The sequence below is a fragment of the Halichoerus grypus genome, chromosome 1 (assembly GCF_964656455.1).
Source record: "Halichoerus grypus chromosome 1, mHalGry1.hap1.1, whole genome shotgun sequence".
Taxonomy (NCBI): domain Eukaryota; kingdom Metazoa; phylum Chordata; class Mammalia; order Carnivora; family Phocidae; genus Halichoerus; species Halichoerus grypus.
Window position 1 is genome coordinate 210,281,498 of NC_135712.1, and position 22,492 is coordinate 210,303,989.

Sequence of the window (22,492 nt, forward strand, 5' to 3'; positions counted from 1 at the left end):
AGATGGATAGATGGATGGATAGATGGAGTGAGACTGTGACCAGAAAACCCACCCAGCCAACACACAGAACTGTGAGAAATAAATGCTTGCTGTTTTAAGCCACAAAGTCTTGAGGATGTTTGTTACACAGCAACAACTAACATATGAAGTCATGTGACTCATTCAAAGTCACACAGGGAGCTGAAGGCAGGAAGTCTATCTCCTTACCCACTACATTCTGTGTATAGCTCATGCAAGGCTGTTCAAAATCCTCTTCCAATCTGTAGTCCCCCACTGACCACCCACCTTGGGGTCAGGTCCATGCTGCCAGGATAACATTAAAAGTATTCAATATGTAAGTCTTCAGCATGGTGGAATGGAGTAAGATCCTGGAGATCCCCTCATATTCCTGGAGTGAACCTCTCAGTGCTTGCATCATGGGAGCGTCTGGGGGGTCTTTGGGGTAGCAGTTACTTACCAACTGGTATGGAAATAGTTCAATATTTAAACCACCAGTTCAACTGTACAGGTATGTACCAGCAGATCATCAGCCCTGATTATAACAATATTTAACCTCCTGCTTCGTTTTTCTGAAGAACCCATAGGTTTGTTCCTTCTTAAAACAGATCCCCACAACTTCCAGATTTCCCTTAACACAGCCCACCCCATAGCCACAATCCCACACAGGTCACAGGTCCTTGCTCGAACACCACACAAAAATAAGACTCAATTCTCAGATAATTTATTCAGAATTTTCATATAAACAGGTAATTATCCCATATTTTACATGCAGAGCAATTTCAATATTCCAAAAAAAAAAAAAAAGGCATATTCTGTACATGGCGCTACTTGGCTCTTGTAGGAAAACATTGAAAAAATAATTGAGCTTTTGGTGGGTTTTGTGTTTCTGAGTTGTTTTCTACATAAGCCGAGGCCCATTTGATCCTGTGCCTGCTGAAAACAGACGGGAAGTTTCTGCTGCTGACAGGCAGGGCTGAGACCACCCCCAGGCACACAAAGTAGAAAGACTAAACAAGTCATTCCTGAATGTGTGCATAGACATACACTCATCTTGGAAGTTGTTCCTTCCTTCCCAAGGGGACCAAGAGCCTCAGATTCGTGATCTGGTTTTTAACAAGGACTTTTAGGGCCCATATCCAAATAAGAATTTGGCTGGAGGTTGGTTCTGGCCCTGACTGGTATAGGTGACCATGAGCTCAAAAAGTCAATGTTTCCCTCTGCTTCTGGGGGACCCCCCAAGGAAACATTCACCTTCAGTTGTAGCCCCTGAAAGTCTATCACATTCTTTCAAACACACGAACAAATCAGCATTTGTTCTTTCCATCGAAATCAATATTCTAAAGAACATTCTGGAAGGCTTTCTGAAGGGACACCATTCTATGTGCACCATTTATATACAATCAGCATTTCCCTGTTCCCTATCCCCAACAAAACCATAATTTCTGAAGAGCCTGAGGTGTCAAGGACTCGCCAAGTGGTATCCAAAAGACATTTAACACCAAACTTCCACTCACCATGAAGTAGAAAAATGATTGTCCCTGGGACTACAATACACCCATCACCTACCCAGATGACTAGCATGGGCCATGCTCTGATGGCAACGCTGCCCACTGCCCAGTTTTGACAGCTACAAATGAACACCTCCCAACCCAACAAGCACATTTTATGGCAGATTGTCTGCTCTGGTGGGATTTTGGAAGATTTGTTCATCAATTGGCAGCAGTCTCCAACGGTCACAGGATTGTATGTGCAGACCCTTGCATCAATTCCCACACTTTCTCCGTTGTGCTCAACATCTCTCCAAGAGAACCAGCAACATCTCTCCCTACTAGCTTGAAATAACAGGAAAGCACCAAGGATAGCTCCCAGAATACAGACATTTCCAGAAGTGTGTTTGACATCACTGGTCCTGGGAGAAAGTAATGTGCTTGCTATTCTCCTCCCGGAAGAAGAAACTACTATGTGGATTAGGCCACATTAATGAAAAGGGTTTTAATAATAATGAGACATCTTTAAAAGCAAACAACAAAAAGTGTCAACCTAAGCTGGCTTTGTTGCTTTTTTTATAGCCCATCACTACAAGCCCCCCAGTATAGCTCATCACTATAAACCCCCTCCCGAGGGCAACCATGACTTTCTAGGACCAAAGTTGTTAGAGTCAACTTTATGTGATGAAAAAGGCTTGTGACCCAATGGCTGCTTGCTCTTCTTACCACAGTAGCAGAGACAACTGAAGTTAATAGGTGAAATCCCATTTGTGCAGGTGGGCCCAGCACTCCACTGTACCTCTTCAGGGTAAGCGCAGAAGGGTGAGCCCGCAGGGGCAGTGTCTAAACGTATAAGGGCGGTGAGGTTTGGCGAGTAGGACAACAGCCCTGCTGGCCCTTCCCAGACTTACAAATGGGTTCTCAAAGCCCCATAAGTTCAAACAGTATCGGTCTGAGGTCAACCAAACACAGGGGTCCAAGGTTTTGTTGCTAAAAAATACACTCAGCATGCTGGTGCGTTTTGGATTGGAATTTTTCAACATTCCCTCTTTCCACTTAAGAGAATAGAAATGCTACATCGGGTGTTTGCATGTGAGGTGCCCACAAGTGCAATTTGTTTCACTCCCCAAAAGCATCCGGGCTTAAAAGGAGTAGGAACAGGCCATGGAGAGCCAAGGCACCTCGATGCTCACTTCAGGGGGATGCAGTGGGACAGTGGGGATGCTGGCTCTGCACTAAAGCCACTCTTTGCCCCAGCAGGAGATGGAGTAGCCTCTCCCCACCAAAGGAAGGTAGCTCAGGCCTGGGCACTCCACACATCAGATACATCACGATGGCCTGAAATTTAGTTCATGTCTGGGAGCATGGTGACAATGGATGGAGGATCAAAACAAAGTGGAGGGGGATTGAATTCAGAGAAGATTATCAGCCAGAAAAAGGATCTATGCTCACACGAAAGCCACACTTTATCCCAACTCCCTCCCTCAAAATTCTTACTGGTCCCTGGCATTTGGAATCAGCTGATACAGATTTTCCCTGATTCAGATTGGATCCAGGCAGAATTCTGAAGTCTCAAAGATGTCCATTATTGAACCACATCCTAATGATACACTGAGGTAGACTGTGCTGGAAAAAAAAAATCATTACCCCACATTCACCTGTTTATTTTTCTTTGATAAAAATTTACATGCACTCCATTTTTTACGAAAGTGATTTTTACAGTGATTTTTATATATTAAAATAAATAATTTTCCCCTAATATAAGAAAACCTTTCTGAATTAGAAAAATGTGAAAATTGTTGCTAGTGTCGTATATGGCCACTACAAATTTACTATGAAAAGAACAAAAAACCTAGATCTATGTGTTCTTAATTTACGTACAGACCCTCTTATATGTACAAAATAAATTTGGCGAAAATAATTTCTGTACGCTTGTTCCTTGTACCCAATCATTGAGGCTCCCCAGAAATATTTCACGTGCTGTAATTTCTCAAATCATATAAATAAGATAGTAATAGGCAATTGGGATTTGTGTCTACCTGTGTTCTTAACCAAGAATTGAGAAGGTTCAGAGGTCACCATTGTCTCTATCCTGTTCTTAAGCCCACAACTTTTAAGAGGAGAAGGAAGCAATCAAAAACTCATGAGAAAATGCTCTCAGGGATAACCCGTGGGTGATGATTTTGATGAACCGAAGTAATGAGTTCACCATGTTCTTTATTTGAGCAGCTGTGATTCTTTCCCCAAAGGGAAGAAACTGGATTCACGCCCATTCAGAAGTTCTTGGTGGCGTGAAGGTCCTTAGCGGTTTCTCCTCCAGACTCTACTTTCTTGGGGACTGCAACATCATAAGCACCTGAGAGTTCTGCTCAGGCCCCACACCTGGCCCAGCTGAGGTCACTGGGCACAGAGCAGCTTCTGGGAGGTCAACTCTGAGGACAGTTGGATGCCCTGAGGGTGGAAGGGACCGACCGACAGGTGCATCTCGCTTCATATTGCTTAGTGTTCTCAAAGTCCATCTGGGCTGTCGCCCTTTGGGGTCTGATTTTGTTGTGGTATGTGCACACCCAGTTGAGGAAGCGTGCGAGGTACACACAAGGAACCAACAGATCCAAGAGCCACAAGTGTGTCTGAAGGTGGGACTCAGCTCCAGGTGGCTATCAGCTTCCCCAAGCAGAAACCAAACCATCCACCAAACCCAATCGCCCACACCCTCAGCATGGCCTCATCACGTCCAAAAGGGTCAGCAGCTAATGTGGCTTTATTCCCAGAAAAGTGGATGCCTTTAAGACCAAACAAATCAGCAACTGGTGCCTCGCTCCCCCTCTGCACACAGGCAGACCAACCCACAAGCCCTCCCCCAACCCCGGGAAACAGTTAATAACTTATGAGGCTGACGTTGGAGAGTTTTAAAAAATTAAATATGTTACAAATATATTCTCAAAACTCTTAATCATCTCAGTTCTTTTTTTTTTTTTTCTTTTTGTCTTTTTTTTGTCCTAGCTTTGTTTGGTCTTGAAAAGATCCACTATCACTCCAAACTACTCCCTTGGCTCCTGGGAAACATTTTTCACCAAAGTTAAGGGAGAAAAGACTCCTGAGACTAGGCTTGGGGCAGAACAATCTGTGGAGGGCACAGTCTCCCAGTAAATAAGAAGGAAGGAGATGGGAGGATCAGGAGCTCAAGAAGAGCAGAACCTTCATGAGCCGACCCTCAAAGCGTCAACTCAGCATGAACGCTTTGCACACACACACACACACACACACACTGACCAGCCCTGTCTAGCCTGGACATATAGACACACGCACACACGCAGAGACTCGTGAGCCACACACTGGGACTGCAGATCCTTATCAAAAGTATAAAAGCAGCAGCTATTGGTCAATTTGAGGAACTGATTTTGTGAAGAAAAAAAAAAAAATCCTTCAGCCTGGATGAGAAAAAAAACCTTCCTGAAGCCCACTCCGGAAAGCCTGAAATTCTACTGGAACAGGGTTGGGTTTTTGTTTTGTTTTGTTTTTCTTTCTTTCAAATTTTTGTTCCACAAACAAGTTTTATGCTTTATACTGTAGCTCAGACACCAGGAAGAAAAAAAAAAAGAAGAAGATTTGTAAAAACAGGTGCTTGCTCTCAATCTACTAGAAAAAAAATAGTAACATCCTGGCTTAAAACCGCAGTTGCCTACAAGGACAGCAGCTGAGGAAACCCCTTCTCCTCTAGGGTCACAGTTCAATTCTCTGACGGCTCGTCAAATTGGCAGTCAGACACGTGTGTTTTTAAGTCATAGATGAACATCAATGGATAGTAATGATCTCTGAGCTCCGTCTGACACTGTGGCAGATTCATAGGAGAATCCTGAGTTTTCTGGAGGCCTTCAAACCAGAGGAAAGTGAAGATGGGAACCCCTCCCCAAAACAGGCGCTGTTAGGAAGGATTCGACCTCGGCAGAGTCAGGATCCGTCCGTTTTTCTTGCCCCCGTTCATGTGGGTGTAGGGGATATGCTCCTCGTAGTTCCGCTTTAGGCCCAGTGAGGACCCTCCATCCCGGCCCCCGGCCTCCTCCCTCTGAGAGTGTGAGGCCCGATCCAGGGGGACACTCTCCATGTCCTCGAACTCCATCTCCAGCTCCTCACTCTCAGGCGCCTTGTTCTCCTCGCTGTGGAAGAAGGAAACTTCTGGAAAGCTGGGGTGCAGGTCGTCCTTGAGCAGGTCGACGATCTCCAGGAAGGTGGGCCGCATCTTGGGATTGAACTGCCAGCACATTCGCATCAGGTCGGTGCTGCAGGACAGAGGGACATGTCAGGAATGTGTCCGGGGGCATCCGGCCGAGCAGTCCCCACCCAGCCCCCTCCAAGTGCCCACGTCAGACAGCAGCCACCAGCACAGGCAATGGTCAAGACAGAAATGGGATTTCTACCGGTGCTTAAAAAAAAAAAAAAAATGGTTTTGGAAAGAGAGCCAAAGGGCCTGCCTCATTCCCAGGCCAGATCAAGAAGGGCCCCTCTTGATGCACCTACGTGTTGGACAAGGTTGATCATTTTATACATTCCTGATTTCTTTTCCTCCCATTTGGTGCATTTCATAAAGTTTAATTCCCACTGGGGCTGCTTGAAAGGCTTCCCTGTGCCCAGAAGCAATCTTTCTAGGGTCAAAGATCCTTCAGGGTTGAGATGCTTGAGGCCTGATGGGGCAGCTGAGTGGACTGAACCTAGAGCAGCCATCCTGCGGGCCTAGCGCTCACGCTCTCCAAGGTGGTAGCAGGGGGTTACAACCCGACTCAGCCAAGAGCACACAGTACAGGTGCTGAGGGCTTGGGGTTTCTCTTTTACCTCTTCCTCTCCCCGCTGTAACTACCAAATCTGGCCCCCTGAAGTGTCTCGACACGTCTTCACTTATGCACTGTTCACGGCTGCCTTCAGTCTACACAACAAAGTTGGGCAGCCGCAACAGAGAGCCACAGGGCCCACAAAGCTCAGAATATTTACAATATGGCCCTTTATAGAAAGTGTGTGGCCCTCTGCCCTAGGGCCTACCTGATTTCCCTGGTCCTGGAACGGTACAGCAAGCTGCCAATGGCCAGGAAAGGACTCTCATGAAGCACCATTCGGAAATACTTTGCTCACAGTTTCTAAGTAACTCTGCTTCATACTCTTTTTCATATGAGGTCCCTTCCAATTGGGTTTTCTAAATGAATAGTCTTATTCTTTGGGGGATGAAGCCTCAAATTGGCCTTTCCCCCTGGATTTTTCAGGAGGGCAAACTTTTTTCTTAAGAAACACTGATAAAGGACTTTATATGTAAACAAGCTCATGGCAGAAAGGAAACACCCCAGAACATAGAAAAAATGCAGTCTGCATACAACCCTCCTTCAGATCTAACCTCTTATCTTTCCTATCTAAAGATATTTGGTAATGTAATATATAGACACTTTTTATATTTAATATTTTAACATAGGTTTATCCACCAAGTTATAAAATATTTTATAAGCATCATTTAAAATTTCAATTGCTATGCCATTTTATTTTTTATTTTTTAATAGTTTTTTTAAAGATTTTATTTATTAATTTGAGAGAGAGAGCACGAGCAAACAAGAGAGAGAGCATGAGCTGGGGGAGGGGTATAGGGGGAGAAAGAAGCAGGTTCCACGCTGAGCAGGGAGCCCAAGGGCGGCGCTCGATCCCAGGACCCCAGGATCACGACCTGAGTCGAAGGCAGACGCTTAACCGACTGAGCCACCCAGGCGCCCCTTATTTTTTCTATGACCAAAATTTACAACAAAAATTGGGGGAGCGGGAGATAGGTAACACATATCCCTGACCAAAACATTATTTTAATGTTTCTGCTTATGATTTCTTTTTTTCCCAACTCTGTTGAGATATAATGGACACGTCAGATTATATTCATTCCCTGACAAAATGTTAAGTATATAAAGAACCAACAGTTAAACATAAATATCCCACCCCAGCTACCCAGTTTCTTTCTCCCGTGGTAATAAGCATTGCTGTAGGGTTTTTCTACAACTTTCCACAGACATGATATGCAAGAAAGCATATGTGTAAAGACATGGCATGCAAACACAAGCATGTATGTAGAGATGATGCGCCAAAAAAGCATCCACACGAAGACACAACATGCAAACACAAGCACACACATGTAGACATACGACATGCAAACCAAAGGGCAGTGCCTTTTTGATGGAGAGCCCACACACCACCTGGTCTTTCTACACTTACACTCTCTCTGGACAATTGTCGGGTTGATCCAGATACCCTCCATCCATGACAAACTTCAACACCTGTTCATTGGACAGGCCTTGGTAAGGCTGTTCTGCCAGGCTGGTGATTTCCCAAAGGACCACGCCGAAGGACCTGACAACGACAGTTGAAAGTAGTAACAAAGGAGCCATAAAAACACACACACGCACACACACATGCACCCCTCCTTGGTTTACTAGAACGTGGCTGGCCAGTTCATTAAACAATTCATGCTGCATTCAGAAATGCCTAGATGGGTCTCAATCGGAACGTGAGTAGCCGTGCAAGGGTCCTCCCCTTCACTTTCTTGATCAAGGGGCTGTGAGGAAGGCAGGTTTTAACTGGCCCCCTCTTGCCGGTCACACTAAGGGAATGCCCCGGGATTCGAGCCCAGCACTCTGTCCGCCGATCCACGCACCACTCACCACATGTCAGAAGAAGTGGTAAAGACCCCGTCCTTCAGGGATTCCGGTGCCATCCACCGCACGGGGAGCAGACCCTTGCCTCCTTTCCGGTAGTAATCCGTTTCATAGATGTCTCTGGTCATCCCAAAGTCTGACAACAAAGGGTTCACGTGGTCTTAACCTTCAGCCTACAGTCCAGCTGTCTCCATCTTGCCCCATCTTGCCTTGTAGAGCCCTCAGATGGGCTCAGCTGCCTCAGGTGTGTGCTCACCTTGGTGGTGGCCAAATCCCGTGAGGATGGATTCTGAGGGTACTCACGGGGATGTGGAGGGAAAGCATGGGCCACCATGTAAAGGGAAGGAAAAGGCAGCACCAAGTGGCAAAGAAGCGACGTTCCAGCCCACAACCTGGGAATCCCATTCTCAGCAACACTTCCTTCCCACCCATGACCTTGCAGGCATCCCAAACCAAAGAGTTGAGTCTCTGCAGCCAACCTACTCTTCTCCACTAGGTATGGCCCCACCGCTACCCAGCTGCCCAGCTCAAAACCCAGGGGCGGGTCCCCTTTTGACCACGTCCCTTTCCTCATACCCACATCTAAGACAGCGGCGAGTCCTGCCGGCTCTCCCTCCACATCCCGCTCTAACCCAACTCTTCCTCTCCGTCACTCCGGCCCCACCGCCATCTCTTACCTGCAGGACCTTCCCTCCATCCTGACTCTGACAGCCCACTGCCCAAGAGAAGCTACATAAATAGGATCACATTATATCTTGCTTCCCATGGCTAATGGAGGATAAGGTTGTTGGATTATAAATGGGATGACATCCCTTCTGGCTTCCCCTGCTGATAACGTCGTCTGGGATCATAAATAGAATCACGTTACTTCTAGCTTCGCGCTGGCTCCTTAGGATAACAGCTAGATGACTTATTGACTAATAAGATCCTTCCAGGTCTGGCTCCTGCTTCTCTCTCTAACCTCACATCTCATGCCACTCTGCTCCCCTCCCTGTTCCTTCTATTCACCCCACATCAGCCATGCTTCCAGCCTCAGGCCTTTGCATATGCTGGAACGCCCCTTGGGATGCTGTCATTCATTCAGGTCAACTCATCCTGCAAGTTTTGGCCAAAAGGCTGCCTCCCTGTAGAGAGAGGCCTCTCTCCTCTCCACCACGGAACTCTTTCCTTCTGGGCTCCTTTCCCAGCCTTCCTTCTCTTGTTCATACAAGCACTATTTTACTGTTCGCCTTTCAATAGCCCTGTCCAGTAGAACTTGCCGTGATCATGAACGCGGTCTACGCCACACTACCCAATATGGCAGCCCCCAGGCTCAAGGTGGCGACTGCTCACTTGCAATGTGGCCAGTGCAGCCAAGGGAATACATTTTTAATTCTAGTTAATTTAAGTTAACTTGAATGTAAATGGCCGCTACCGCAGCGGGTGATGCAGATGAAGACCGCATGCTGCATGAGGGCAGGAAAATCATGGTGACTTATCCATCATCAGTCACATCTATCAGCTCCTAGTGCAGCGGCTTCTGCCAACAGGGAACACCACTGTCATCCGGAGCAGGAAATGAGCAAGCTCACGAGCAAATGCAATTAAATTACAGTCTGAGGACTGGGCCCTCTTTGCACTATTGGCAAAGACTCAACTGCTCAGGACAGACAAGTCCTGCAATCAAACTGGGCCTGGGCCACACATTTCCAAGCAGATGGCCAGACGCACCTCCAATTTTGACGGTGAAATCGTGGGCGACCATGCAGTTTCGGGCTGCGAGATCCCGGTGCACAAACTTCTTGGCATTCAGGTAGGCCATCCCGTCGGCAATCTCCGCCGCCATCTGAATCATCTCTTGCAGGGTAGGGGGAGGGCGGCCGGGGTTATTCTGAAGTCGAAACAGGGGGTGGCATTGAGGGACCCAGGTGCCCGCGGCTGGGAGCAGGCGCCCTGCCGGGTCCCCAGAGCCAGCTCACCTCAGCCTCCGGCCGCAGGGAGCGGAGGTAGCTCTTCAGGTCGCCGTGAGCCATCAGCTCCATCACCACCAGCGTTGGCTGGCCTTTGGACACCACCCCCAGGAGGCGGACCTGCGGAGCAAGCACGGCACGATCTTGGGTGAGGGTCGGTGGGAAGGCTTCCATCACCAAGGTCTCCCCGTCTGATGTCTGCGTCACACACAGCACCCTGTGTGGGGAGCCCTGGTCTGTCTAGCTCAAATGCCAGGGTCAGTGCCTTGTGGGGACAGGAGGGTCGGGGGAGGGAGGGAGAATTCAGGAGTCACAGTCTGGCGGGGTGGGGGAGCAGAGGGACGTGCCCCCACACAGCAACACTCCGAGGCAGACCCTTAGAGATCTCCTCGGGGGCCCTGAGCACATAAGGCACGTTCCCACTTCCAAGGCTTTGCACTTGCTGTTCCCTCTGCCAGGCCCTCTGTTCCCTGCCATGTCCACATGGCTCAGTCCCTCCGTCCTTACGACACCTTCCCCACTCCCAAATGCCCAGCCCCTGACTCTGCTCTCTTGTTCCATCCTGCCACAGCATCGGCTCTTAACGTCCTCCATGAGGAACTTATTGGGTTTAGGGTCTGTGTCCACGGCTGTCCTGGAAACTCCGTAAGAGGGCCGGAATCTGCTGCACCGAAGAGACAAGACTGGGGCTCAGCACAGAGCAGATCCCCTCAGCCACGCGTGGCAGGGAAGAAAGGACGCAAGGCTCAAGGAGAAGCTGTGGGGCCACGTGGGAGCAGCAGCATGGGAAGAGTCTGGGCTGACTCAGGAGGGGGGCAGGGATGGAACGAACCATCCATTGCGTATTTCAGGGTTACAAAGGGGCCAGGAAGAGGGAAGAGACAAAAGATTCTGGAAGGCAAAGGAAGGAGTCCGGCTCCGTGCAAGCGGGGAGAGGACAGGATTCGAGAAGGGAGAAGGGACGGAGCCCCCCCGACACCTTTCGGGTGCTTAGCAGAGTGGGGGACAGGCCGGGGGTCCACACCTAGAGTCCTCCTGCTTCGTGCGGGAGGAGGAGGAAGGACGGAGGAGGGGGAACAAGGGAGCAGGCACGAAAGGACACCTCTGTCCGCTTCGGGGCGAAGGCAGGACTCACCACGTGATGGCAGGTGAAGCCCTTCATGACTGAGGCCTCGTTGAGAAACTCGATCCTCTCCCGCAGACTGGCCGACTCGTTGACCGTCTTCACCGCCACGCGGGTCTCCGCCTCGCCCTTGACAATGTCCTTGGCGTTTCCTTCGTACACCATGCCGAAGGAGCCCTGCCCCAGCTCACGCAGGAGCGCGATCTTCTCCCGAGGCACCTCCCACTCGTCCGGCACATACACAGAACATGGAAAGACTACTCCTCATTGATCTACACAGCGTCCTCGGCGGACCCCCGGGGGGGACCCCCAGCCACCCCCCACCGGGGCCCTCCCACTGGCCAATGTTCATTAAGGGACTTCTGTGGTCCAGGACTTGTGCCAGGCACTGGGTGCAGAGCCGAGAACAGGACAGGCATGGGACCCTGTCCTTCATGGAGGGGACAGCAGAGGCTTGGGAAGGAGCCACCACCAGTCCAGGGTTCTGGCCGGTACGTGCCGAGCTGAGCCTGCCTCCTCGTCCTTTCTATCTGATTTCAGAGCCCCGCCACCCCGCAACACTACTTCCCATCTGAGGCTGTTGTTTCTGCAAAGTGCCAAGGGGATGGGAGACCAGCCAGCCTGCCAACCGCTGGCCGTACCAGTGAGCCCATCCGAGACTACCCAGCACCAGCTGATCGGCAGGCAGCCTATAGCCATGTGAATGAGCCCCGGCGAGATCAAAAGGTCTGCCCAGCCGAGCAGATCCCAGGTGGCAGACCCACCGAATTGAAATGCTGGTTGTTTCAAGCCACTAACTTTGGGGTGGTTCGTTACACAGCAGACAAATTTGCAGACGAATGCGCAAAGGCCTCATAAGAAAAGCCAAAATGGTTCTTGCTTTCCTCTGAAGGGGGGCTCAATTGTGCCCCCACCCCCCCAGAATTTATGTTGAAGTCTTAATCCTGGTACCTCAGAATGTATTTAAAGACAGGGCCATTCCAGAGGCAATCAAATTCAAATGAAGTCAGTGGGGGGGCTCTAATCCCATATGACTGGTGTTCTTTTAAGAAGAGGACATTCAGACACAGACATGCACACAAGGCCGACCATATGAGGGCCTGGGGAGAACACAGTCGTCCACAGCCCAAGGAGAGAGGCCTCAGGAGAAACCAATCCTCCTGACGCCTTGATCTCAGACTCCCAGCTTCCAGAACCGTGAGGAAACAAAATTCTGTTTGCTAAGCCATCCGGTCCATAGTGTTTGTTACAGGAGCCCCAGCAAACTGATTCGGTCACCAGGGCCTCAGGCAGATGAGCACACACAGATGCTCAATGGGGGTACCCTGTCCCCCGGGGCTCCAAGCCTGGATCTTTCCCTGTGCGTTCCCTTTGGCCCAGGCCCTCCCAGCCTTAGAGACCCTTGAGGTCCAATTTCCAGCTTTCACCGGGCACCCCTGTGCCCTCAGCCGTTCCTGCATTCCCAGAAGGAAGCAGGGTGGTAGGGTGCAGAGGCAGCCCTGCACAGCCATCCTGGCCTCACCCCTTACCGTGGGGTCCAGTGGCAGCCCTGAGGTTCAGCTTCCCCACCTCCGAAGTGGGCTAACAATGCCATCCCCAAGCTGGGGGAGGAGGCGCCCCCATCCATGTTCACTCCCTCCCGCTCCTGTTCCCTGCACAATTCCCACCTGGAAGGCCCACCTCTCCTAGTTTCCCTATTCTGATGCTTTAGCATCTGGGGCCTCAATGACCTTGGAGGGACTGCCCCTCCCAAGGGCGGCCAATCCCTAGAGACAGTAAATGACTTGCCTGTGAGAGCACCTTCTATCTGCAAAACCACCGATCCAGAACCCAAGCCTTAACCCCCCCCAGGGGGGCCGATCACCCCAGAGCCAGCCCCTACACCCCAGAACCCACTGAAATCATTCAAAGCAGCGAGTCCTTGGTCTTACCCCGCCTTGCCTTGCCTTCCCAAGGACACCACAATAAAGGTTCTTGTCCACCTTCTCCCACACTCCCCTATCGGACCTGATGAAAACAAATCCTGGGTGTCCCTAAAAACATCACCCCCGTATCCCACGGCAGCATCCTGCCAGGCAACAGCGTTCATGCCTCGAAAGTCACTTTTTGGTTTCTGCTGCATGAAGGACTTTGGAAACTTGTAACGTGGCAGACGCTTTCTCCTCGGAAGGAGAGCCTCATCTGTAGAGGCTGCTCAGTGTACAATCAGGGGAAATACAGGTGTCAGTCCACACAGCCTCCTGCGGACCCCATCTTACCCTTCACTCTTGTCTTCCCCGCCCCTTATCCGCAGTGTCTCATTTTGGCTCCCGACCCCCAACCTGGATGGCAAGTCCATACACGGCCCTCTGGCTCTGACCATCAGTGCGGGTCTCTGGCACAGGTCCCAATTCCACCCCCGGCCCCCAACAGCTGGGACACCGGATTCTCTGTCAGCCTCCCAGCCCAGCTCACGGGTCCCAGACCAGCTAGACCAGCCCGTCCAAACAGGTGCCAGACGGCGGGTGTCTGGCTGCTCTCAGTAACTCGGTCTCTGCAGCAAGGGGCAGGTCTGCGAGCTCACGTGAACCAGAGGGCTCATCTCAGCCTCCCCGGGTGCCAACCCGACTTGCACTTGACAGTGACGGCAGGGACCCCAAAAGGCAGGATTCTGGCAACCCAGGGGTACGGGGATGGGACTCACCGTCACTGGCACTGAGGTACTCGGGGTTTGAAGACGCGTACAGCGGTCCCAGTGGCCCATCCGGCTGCCTGGAAGAGAAAAAGGCAGACATTCCAGCTGGATATTCTCACGGGGCTCTGGGTCACTCGCACGGGGGGTTACAAGCCCCCCAGTGCCAATGACAACCCTTAGCAGCAGCATCCACGTGATCCTGGATAACATCCCTGCATCCTGGGGTGTTAGGAGTAGAAGCCCATCAGACGGCTACTTACGCACATCAACATGGGACCATACGCTGTAATTTGTGGCTGTCCGTGTAATACCTACAAGCCACTCGCCCTTTGCTGTTCTCATCCCAGCTCATGAGAAACAACTGCTAAGTTTTCAGGAAATCTGAGAGCAGGTTATTAATACAGCCATCGTCCAAAATTAAATGACATAGGCTTACGATTAAACAAAATGACATTGAAAGCAAAACTCACCACTTCCTAATTATCATTTTGCTTCTTACTATCATCAGTGGTATGTTTGTGGCTGGAAATTGGCCACAGTAGGAATATTTACATCATAGAAAGAAACAGGAACGGTACAAACCAAGACTTGATCTACTGTTCTGTTGTCTGTCCAGGCTTGAGAAAAGGATGGCAAAAAATGTTAACAACACAGAATAAGCTTAAAAGTGTGTCATTTCGGGGCACCTGTGGGGCTCAGTCAGTGAAGCGGCCGACTCTTGATTTCGGCTCAGGTCATGATCTCAGGGTCCTGGGATCAAGCCCCGCATCGGGCTCTGTGCTCAGCATGGAGTCTGCTTGGGATTCTCTCTTCCTCTGCCCCACCCCCTGCTCTCTCTCTCTCTCTCTTGCTCTCGCTCTCTAAAATAAATAAATCTTAAACAACAACAAAAAAAAGGATGTCATCTCTGTGGCCATGATTTGCAAATGGCAAAAAAAAAAAAAAAATTTGAGAAAATGTTCCTCCAGCATCTAAGAGTTACTACGTGACTGAGCGAAGTCACTTCTTCGTTGATGAACCTACACATCTTAGTTCATTTTTACCTTGCTCTTTAATGAAAACAAAGTATCAATGAACATTCAGGTCGAGCTATGCTCATTCATCACTGGCCACCACAGGTTGGCTGTAGATACAAAGGTTCGGGGCGGGGGGAAGAAAAATCAACCAAAACATTTGGTGAGAATCAACGAGCTAGGGGGAATTTAGGATAGAGAGTGTTACAAATGGTATTATGATCATTACCTGTAAGTTGCGTGCTATTCCCAACCCTTATGTCAGTCCAATTTATAATAAACTTAGCTACAGCTCTCTCTAGATCGAGGCATACTTTCTTTCCTGGAGAGCCAGTCTTTAACCATCTACCAGCATACCACCGCACCCACCTCTTTCTCAGGAACAGGTAAATACTTCCAATCACAACACTGAAGAGAAAGACAAAGATGAGGGGGCCGATGATGATTTTTGCAATATTCGACGGGACATCTACTGAAATAGAATAGGAAAATAAATGGTTCACATCAAAATGTGTTCCTATCACAAATCACACCTATACCTATAATGAAGGGCCACACGCACCTGCCCCTTCTCTTGTCCCCGAACCTCTCCCCTGGTCTCCCTGGCCCCTCTTTTCCAGCAGTCCTAAAACACCAGCTTGCTCCACGGGGCTGGGTGCCAGGCTCAGAGGCCCTGACCCCCAGACCACTGCCCAGTGGCAGCCTTCTCCCACCCGCCCCCCTAGGGCCAGCTCACAGGCACGCAACCAGGCCGTCGCCCAAGTCCCCACACTTGGAAGGGCCCTCATCCCTAACACTCCACTCTCACCATCTTGAAAGTCTTAATAATTTTTAGGGGCACCTGGGTGGCTCAGTCGGTTAAACGTCTGCCTTTGGCTCAGGTCTGATCCCTGGGTCCTGGGATCGAGCCCCACATCGGGCTCCCTGCTCATCGGGAAGCCTGCTTCTCCCTCTCCCTCTGTCCCTTCCCCCCCCACTCGTGCTCTCTTGCTCTTTCAAATAAATAAAATCTTAAAAAAGAGTCTTAATAATTTTTAAACAAGGGGACCTGTATTTTCATCTTGCAGTGGGCCCTGCAAATTAATCCCAACAGCACCTCTCACAGATGAAAAATTCACCAGGAAGGGCCCTGTGTGCTAGGCGGTCCTCCCCTCAAAAAAATCCTTTTAAATTCACCGAAGAAATGCTATGGAGCCCTCGTTTTTTAAAAATTTGCATGTAAGGCCAAGTTGTCTGCATTTATAAACATGCCTGTGTATTCAGACTCTCCGAAGCCAAGGAGGAAAATGGGTTCTAAGGAATCCCGGAGGGAACCTGGTCCCTGGTCCCTAAGGTCTTTCCTATCAACAGCGGTTTACCGAACACTTAGGAAAACACCAGGCGCTATTTGAAGTGCTCTGTGCTGGTTGGTTTTACTTAATCGTCACATAAGCCAAGGTGGGAGGGACCGTGACTAAGACCAGTTAACAGATTGGGAAAAGAGGCTCAGAGACTGGAGGGGTCTTGCCCCAAATCCCACAACTAACCCCTGGTGGAGCAGGGATTTCAAGCGGGGCCATCTGAAGAAGTGCTTGGCCAAGGTCACGGAGGGCACCCTGAGACACCCTCCTGAATGACAGGAAACTGCCTCCTCCCCCTCCCTGGCAGCTCCTGGCCACAGAAAGACTCTGTAAATATTTGGTGGTTGAATGGGACATGAGAAAAGGAAACCTATGGCCACATGCAGTTGTCTGCATGTCCCTCCTCCTTGTCCCTTCTTCCTCAGGAGCAGGGAAGCTGGAGGTCACCAAGTTGCCAGGACTTAGCGGGTCTGGGGACACAATCTGAGAGCCAGGCTTCACCCCCCACACCCCGTCTCGGCTTCCCAGACCCCACAGTCCTGCTCACGCCACCGATTCCCATGGCCATGGAACCAGGGTGAAGAAAGGGAAGCACCAGGGTGCAAAATTTGAGGACTCTTGCTCTGAGTCATGGAGATGCAGGGTCAGCCCCTGGGGGTGAATGCCTCCTTCAAATTTGCACCTTGGGTGCCCTGCCTGCCTCCCTGCTGCAAAATAAAGAATTGTTTTAATTCTCCAGACTTTTTGCTATCTTTGGTAATGCTGGGCTGCATTTCCTTGAACATGTATCTTTTTTGGACATCTCTGATCATTTCCTCAGGATAAATTTCTAGAACCAGAATTGTCGGTTCACATAGTAAGATCCTTTATGTTTGATACATATTATAAAAATAGTATATTTTAGGGGCACCTGGGTGGCTCAGTCGGTCAAGCATCTGCCTTCAGCTTAGGTCATGATCTCAGGGTCCTGGGATGGAGCCCAGCACCGGGCTCCCTGCTCAGCGGGAAGCCTGCTTCTCCCTCTGCCTCTGCCCCTCCCCTCAAGCTCATGCTCTCTCTCTTGCTTGCTCTCTCAAATAAATAAAAATCTTTTCAAAAATAAAGTACTATATTTTAGCACTCACCAACCATGAAAAAAAAGTCCATGTGTCTATAATTTGAATAACACTAAGTACTATAATTAAACAGAAACAAAAGCCTTGCCAATTCCATAAGTTAAAAATCACATCTCATTTTAATTTGCTTCTTCTTCTTTTTTTTTTTTTTTTTTTTTTTGGTGTGGCTTTGAGGTTGGACTTTTTTTCTTATGTTTTTTATCTTTATATTTCATTTTAAATTGGCTATTGATGTTCTTTGCCTATCCTTGTGTTAGGATTTATATATATCTTCTACTCATGTCCTACACATATATCTTCATTTTATATCAAGGATATTAACTCTTTGTCAATGATATCACCAATGTTTCTCCCACTTTGATATTTTCCTTGGAATTTTATTCACGGCATCCCTGGTTTTTGAGAGAGAGATTCCAAATCCTTGAAATATCCTGGGTAGTAAGAGTGTCTTTGTTATTGACCAGCCCCTTGGAACACAACCTGAGCTTATGCTATAGGATGAGATGACCCAGGATGGGGGCTGGTCACCAGCAGACCACGCACGTGATTAGAAGGTTGGGGCCTGCGGCGGCCTGACCTCCAGAGAGCAGAGGGGCTGCAGAGGGCGTTCCATCACACAGCCAACGATGTGATCAGCAATGCCTAGCGAGGGACACCCTGGACACCAATGCTCAGAGGAGCTTGCTGGCTGGTAAACACATGGGTATGCAGGGAGGGCGTCGCCACACGTCCTGATTCCACTGGGAGAAGACACAGGCGCTCAGTGTCCTAGACCCTCCCGACCCTCCCCTGGGTGTCTCTTCCCTTGGGTGGTCCCGACTGATAGCCTTTATCATAACACCGTCATTGTAATATAGCACTCTCCTGAGCTCTGTGAGCTGATCGAGCAAATGACTGAATCTGAGGGGGGTCGTGGGAACCCCTGAGTTTGTTGCCAGTTGGTCAGAAGTGGGGGGGGCTTGGAGAACCCCCAACTTGCATCTGGCATCTGAAGTGAGGGCCGTCTTGCTGGGAACCGTGCTCCTAACCTGGCAGGGTCTGTGCTCACCCCACTAGGCAGCATCAGAATCGTTGTGTCACATACCCAGCTGGTGTCCAGACACCAGAGAAGAATCACTTCCCACTTTCCCAAGTCCCACCAGGCCTGGCATGTGAAAATCCAGCCGGCCAAGCAGGAGCCTTGTCTCACCCCCTCCCACCCAAGCTCCCACTCCTCCTGGTCTAGAATCTCCCCTCTTTCCAAGTCATTTGTTCACTCAAGAGGCACCTCCTCCAGGAAGCCTTCCCTGACCAGTTCAGCCTTCCCAGCCGCCCACCCTACTGTCCACAGCGGGTCTTGCTCACCCAACGGCAGTATTCACTGCCTGCATATCAAGAGCACATCTGAGACTCAGCAAGCAAGCTCCCGTGTCCTCCTTGGAGGGCACAACCCATCAAAAATCAGTATCAGGACACTAGTAACTGGAGCTAATGTGTTCATCAGACGTGCCCTGGGCCAGCCACTTGACCTTCATAATGTCACTGAAACCTCCTTTCACCTCCAAGGCGGGGCGGGGAGGGGGGGGTATTCCTATAATTATCCCCATGGTCAGATGAGAACGTACAGGCTCAGAGAGGTCAAGCACACTGCCCAGGTCACACAGCAGCAGCCAGCAGACCCAGAGGTCAAGTCCAGGGCCCGCGGGCACAGCCTCCGAGCTTCCCCGGCCATCCTCTGCAATGTCCTGCCACGCCCAGCCCCAAGCGCAGACTTACAATAGTCTGTCACGTAGAAATAGGTGGCTTCTGTCCACGAGCCGTTGCCCGCCAGGGAGGTGGCCCGGACTCGCACGCTGTAATTCCCCGGCGGCAGCCCACGCAGCCTGCAGCCCCGCTCCAGAGCAAAGTGTCTGCGGGAGACACAGAGGTGCAGCTCCTGGAAGACAAGGGGAGGAGAGGGGGAGGGTGTGGGGGGTCCTTCTTCGCCACTCGGGAGCGTCCATCCCTGGAAGGAAGGCGCGATCAGGGCACCGCGCGCTCCAGCCGCATCAGGACCGTCAGAATTTCCGCACGCTCGCCCTCCGGGGAAGGACGCGGACGTGGAGGCTGTCATCACTGATAACAGCCAACCCTTCCTAAACCGCAAGCCAAGCATTCGCCCTGGATCGGCTCATTTCCTTCCTATGACGACCCCACTGGGGCTCGACCTCATGTTGGGGGCCCGGGGCGGAGGTCTGCGAACCTTCGCTGTCAAGGGGGCCGGACGGTCACTGTGACCCACTCAGCTCTGCTGTGGCAGCGCGAAAGCAGCCGGGGACCAAGCCCAAATCCGTAACATCCGTCCACAAACGGACGTGGCCGTGTGCCCACGGAGCGTCGTGGACGCCGAACGCTGAACTTCACGTTAAGCTGACACGTGTCGTGACACTGTTCTTCTCTCGACGTTTTGAATTGTTTTTTTCTCTCCAGCCATTTTAAGATATGAAAGCGATCCTTAGAGCTCAAGCTGTACAAGAACAGGCGTACAAAAATACTTTGCCGACCCCTGGTTGAAGAGACGAGATGGTTGGTCGGAGGGCTCCTGGCTGGTAAGTGGCTGGGCCAACCACCCTTGAATCCAGAACCATCTGGCTCCCAACCTTTTTGGAACCACTGTGAGGCCTTGTCACCAGGCCTCTAGAAAGTCCCAGAAGGACAGGAAAGAAGAGCCCCACATGACCTAAATCAAATTTCAGGCTTTGCCCCCACACACACCTCCTGGCCTCAGAACCAAACATATGCATGGGCTTACATATGCATGGGCTTAATGTCTTAAGGACAAATTTTAAAGCTCCTTCCTTCCCCTGGTGCAGCCTTTTGTTTTGATTCGATTTACTTGACCATTCTGAAAAAGAGTTGGGACCTACCTCAATCTCTGAAAACAGAGAGGAGATAAGTAAAGCACACACACCCCAGTGATCACCGTGTAAACAGAGATCAGCCCAGACCTTAGTGTAGGAGAGGCAAGAGGCTCACTGGGAAGTGGGACCATGAACCCTGCACGCGTCGGGCCAAATTTTAAAAACTTTCCAAAACAGCTCCAAGTTAATAGTGCATGCAGAGAGCTGGACTGGAAAATTTTAGTGGGCAGAGAAAGAAATGTAAAAACTCCCGTGCTCATCATGTGACAATAACAGCAAGAAAACAGATCGGGCTGGATCGGGCTGGCAGCAGGGGGTGGGGGCTCTGGTCCAAAGGTTCATCCAAGTCGGATGAGTCACCAAGTAGAAAGGGACAAATAAGCAAATATAGAAACCGAAGGTAGCTGCTATCGGGGACAAAGGGGAAATGCATCCTCCAAGGCCGGCCATGCACCCCACACACCTCAAGGGGTGAAGGAGAGGGAAGGGAGCATGAACAGAAGGAACTAGACCCTGAGGCAGCTGTCTCCACAGACACCGAAAAACAAAAACAAAAAGCAAAACGAGAAGCGAAACCTAAAAGAAGCCAATTATATGAAAGTTTGTGCCAACAAGACAGAAGCTCAAAACCATGAAAAACGCTGAAGCAAAGGATAGGAGTACACCAAAATTAAAAAGCGATGCTCCTTCCAGGGAAGGGGGCAGTCCCTGGGGCCAGGGTCTTCTGGGCAGAGAGGGGACGAAGTAGGAGGGCAAATGACTTGAACGTGAGGTTCGAGGAGAGAGAGATTCAAAAGTGATGCAGCTAGAGGTGATTTCAGCTATCAGCCTAGCAAATACCAAAAAAAAAAAGTAGAAGAAGAAGAAAAAAAAGAAGACCTCCCACCAAATGCTGGAGAGAATTTCGTAGAACTGGCAAAATCATACCCCAACAGTACTAATGGTATATACAAAAAAAATTTTTTTTACATTATTTTCTTTATCAAAGCAATGTTAAGCAATAAAGGAAAATGGAGATGATCCACCTTCTTATCTATGAAAAGGTTTTTTTAAAAGGTGATTATAATCTCTCACTCTCTCCCATTCCCTCTCCCCCTAAGTCTCTGTTCCCCTAAAGGGCAAATAGGGCCAGTCTATCTGGGATTGGTGCTGGGCCATGTGGGGCAGAGGCTCTAGTGGGGATTCCTACCGGTGACCCGTGGGCTCCAGGAAGGGGGGAGGCAGTCCAGCCGAAGGCAGCTGGGAGAATTCAGGGTTAGGTCCAATGCCAATAGGGTAACCAACTGTCCCAGTTTACCCAGAACCAAGGGATTCCTAGGATGTAGGACTTCAGTGCTCAACACTGGCAAAGTCCAGGCAAATGGGAAAGAGTTGGTCACAGCAGCAGGAATAAAACCAAGGAGGGTCTGTAGTGGAAATGTGATGCTCACTGCCCAGAATCCATATTCTCTTCCTTGCTGCCCACAACATCCCAAACTTCCTTTGGAAGCTGCCCCTCCTCCTTGCCTCCCATCCTCAACCCCACCCCGGTTCCAGGGCTGACGCTAAATTGCCCGAAGCTGCCTGAAGCTGAAGAGTCCCATGGGTTCAGGGAAAGGCACAAAACTCGAGCCCACATGAGCCATCAGGAAAATGCACATCCAGACCACAGTGTGATACCACTCACACCCACCAGTATGGCTCTAATCAGAGACAGCCTAGAACATGTGTCGGCGACCATGTGGAGAAACTGGAACCCTCAGACGCTACTGGTGGGGATATAAAATGGTGCAGCCCCTTGGGGAAAGAGTGGGCATTTCCTTAAAAGAGTTGGCACAGGACCCAGGAGCTCCATCCCTTGATATGCACCCAGGAGAACTGAAACCATGCGTCCGCACAAACACTTGCACGCGAATGCTCTAAGCAGCATTACTCACAACGGCCAGAAGGTGAAAACGACCCAAATGTCCGTCTACGGGTGAGTGGTAACAAAATGTGGTCCATCCACATGCTGGAATATTTCTCAGCCATGAAAAGGAAGGAAGTGTGGACATGCACCGCCACGTGGATGGACCTTGGAGACATTATGATAATGACAGAAGCCAGCAACAGAAGGACCATGTATTGTACGATTCATTCATAGGAAGTATCAAGAACAGGCAAATCCACAGAGACAGAAAGTAGGTTAGTGGTTGACAGAGGCTGGAGGGAGACGAGGCAGGGGAGATTGGGGGATGGGGGGACTTTTTAGGGTGATGA

At 50.1% G+C, this 22,492-nt stretch overlaps 1 protein-coding gene across 4 annotated transcripts in view; it reads right to left on the bottom strand.

Annotated features, from left to right (window-relative positions):
• Positions 1–705: 705 nt before the first annotated feature.
• The window catches only part of INSR (insulin receptor), a 125,702-nt gene continuing 103,915 nt past the window's right edge, over positions 706–22,492 (bottom strand). For 2 of the 4 annotated variants that reach the window (XM_078055994.1, XM_078055985.1), the window contains 9 exons: positions 19,131–19,290; positions 15,290–15,389; positions 13,917–13,984; positions 11,246–11,490; positions 10,120–10,230; positions 9,872–10,031; positions 8,168–8,297; positions 7,722–7,856; positions 706–5,767 (listed from right to left, as the gene is read on the bottom strand). In XM_078055994.1, coding sequence (XP_077912120.1) covers positions 5,413–5,767; positions 7,722–7,856; positions 8,168–8,297; positions 9,872–10,031; positions 10,120–10,230; positions 11,246–11,490; positions 13,917–13,984; positions 15,290–15,389; positions 19,131–19,290 — 1,464 coding nt within the window. In that variant the 3' untranslated portion in view covers positions 706–5,412. Of the gene's footprint in view, positions 5,768–7,721; positions 7,857–8,167; positions 8,298–9,871; positions 10,032–10,119; positions 10,231–11,245; positions 11,491–13,916; positions 13,985–15,289; positions 15,393–19,130; positions 19,291–22,492 lie in introns of all 4 variants that reach the window. The other 2 variants (XM_078055982.1, XM_078055989.1) reach the window with 1 other exon arrangement.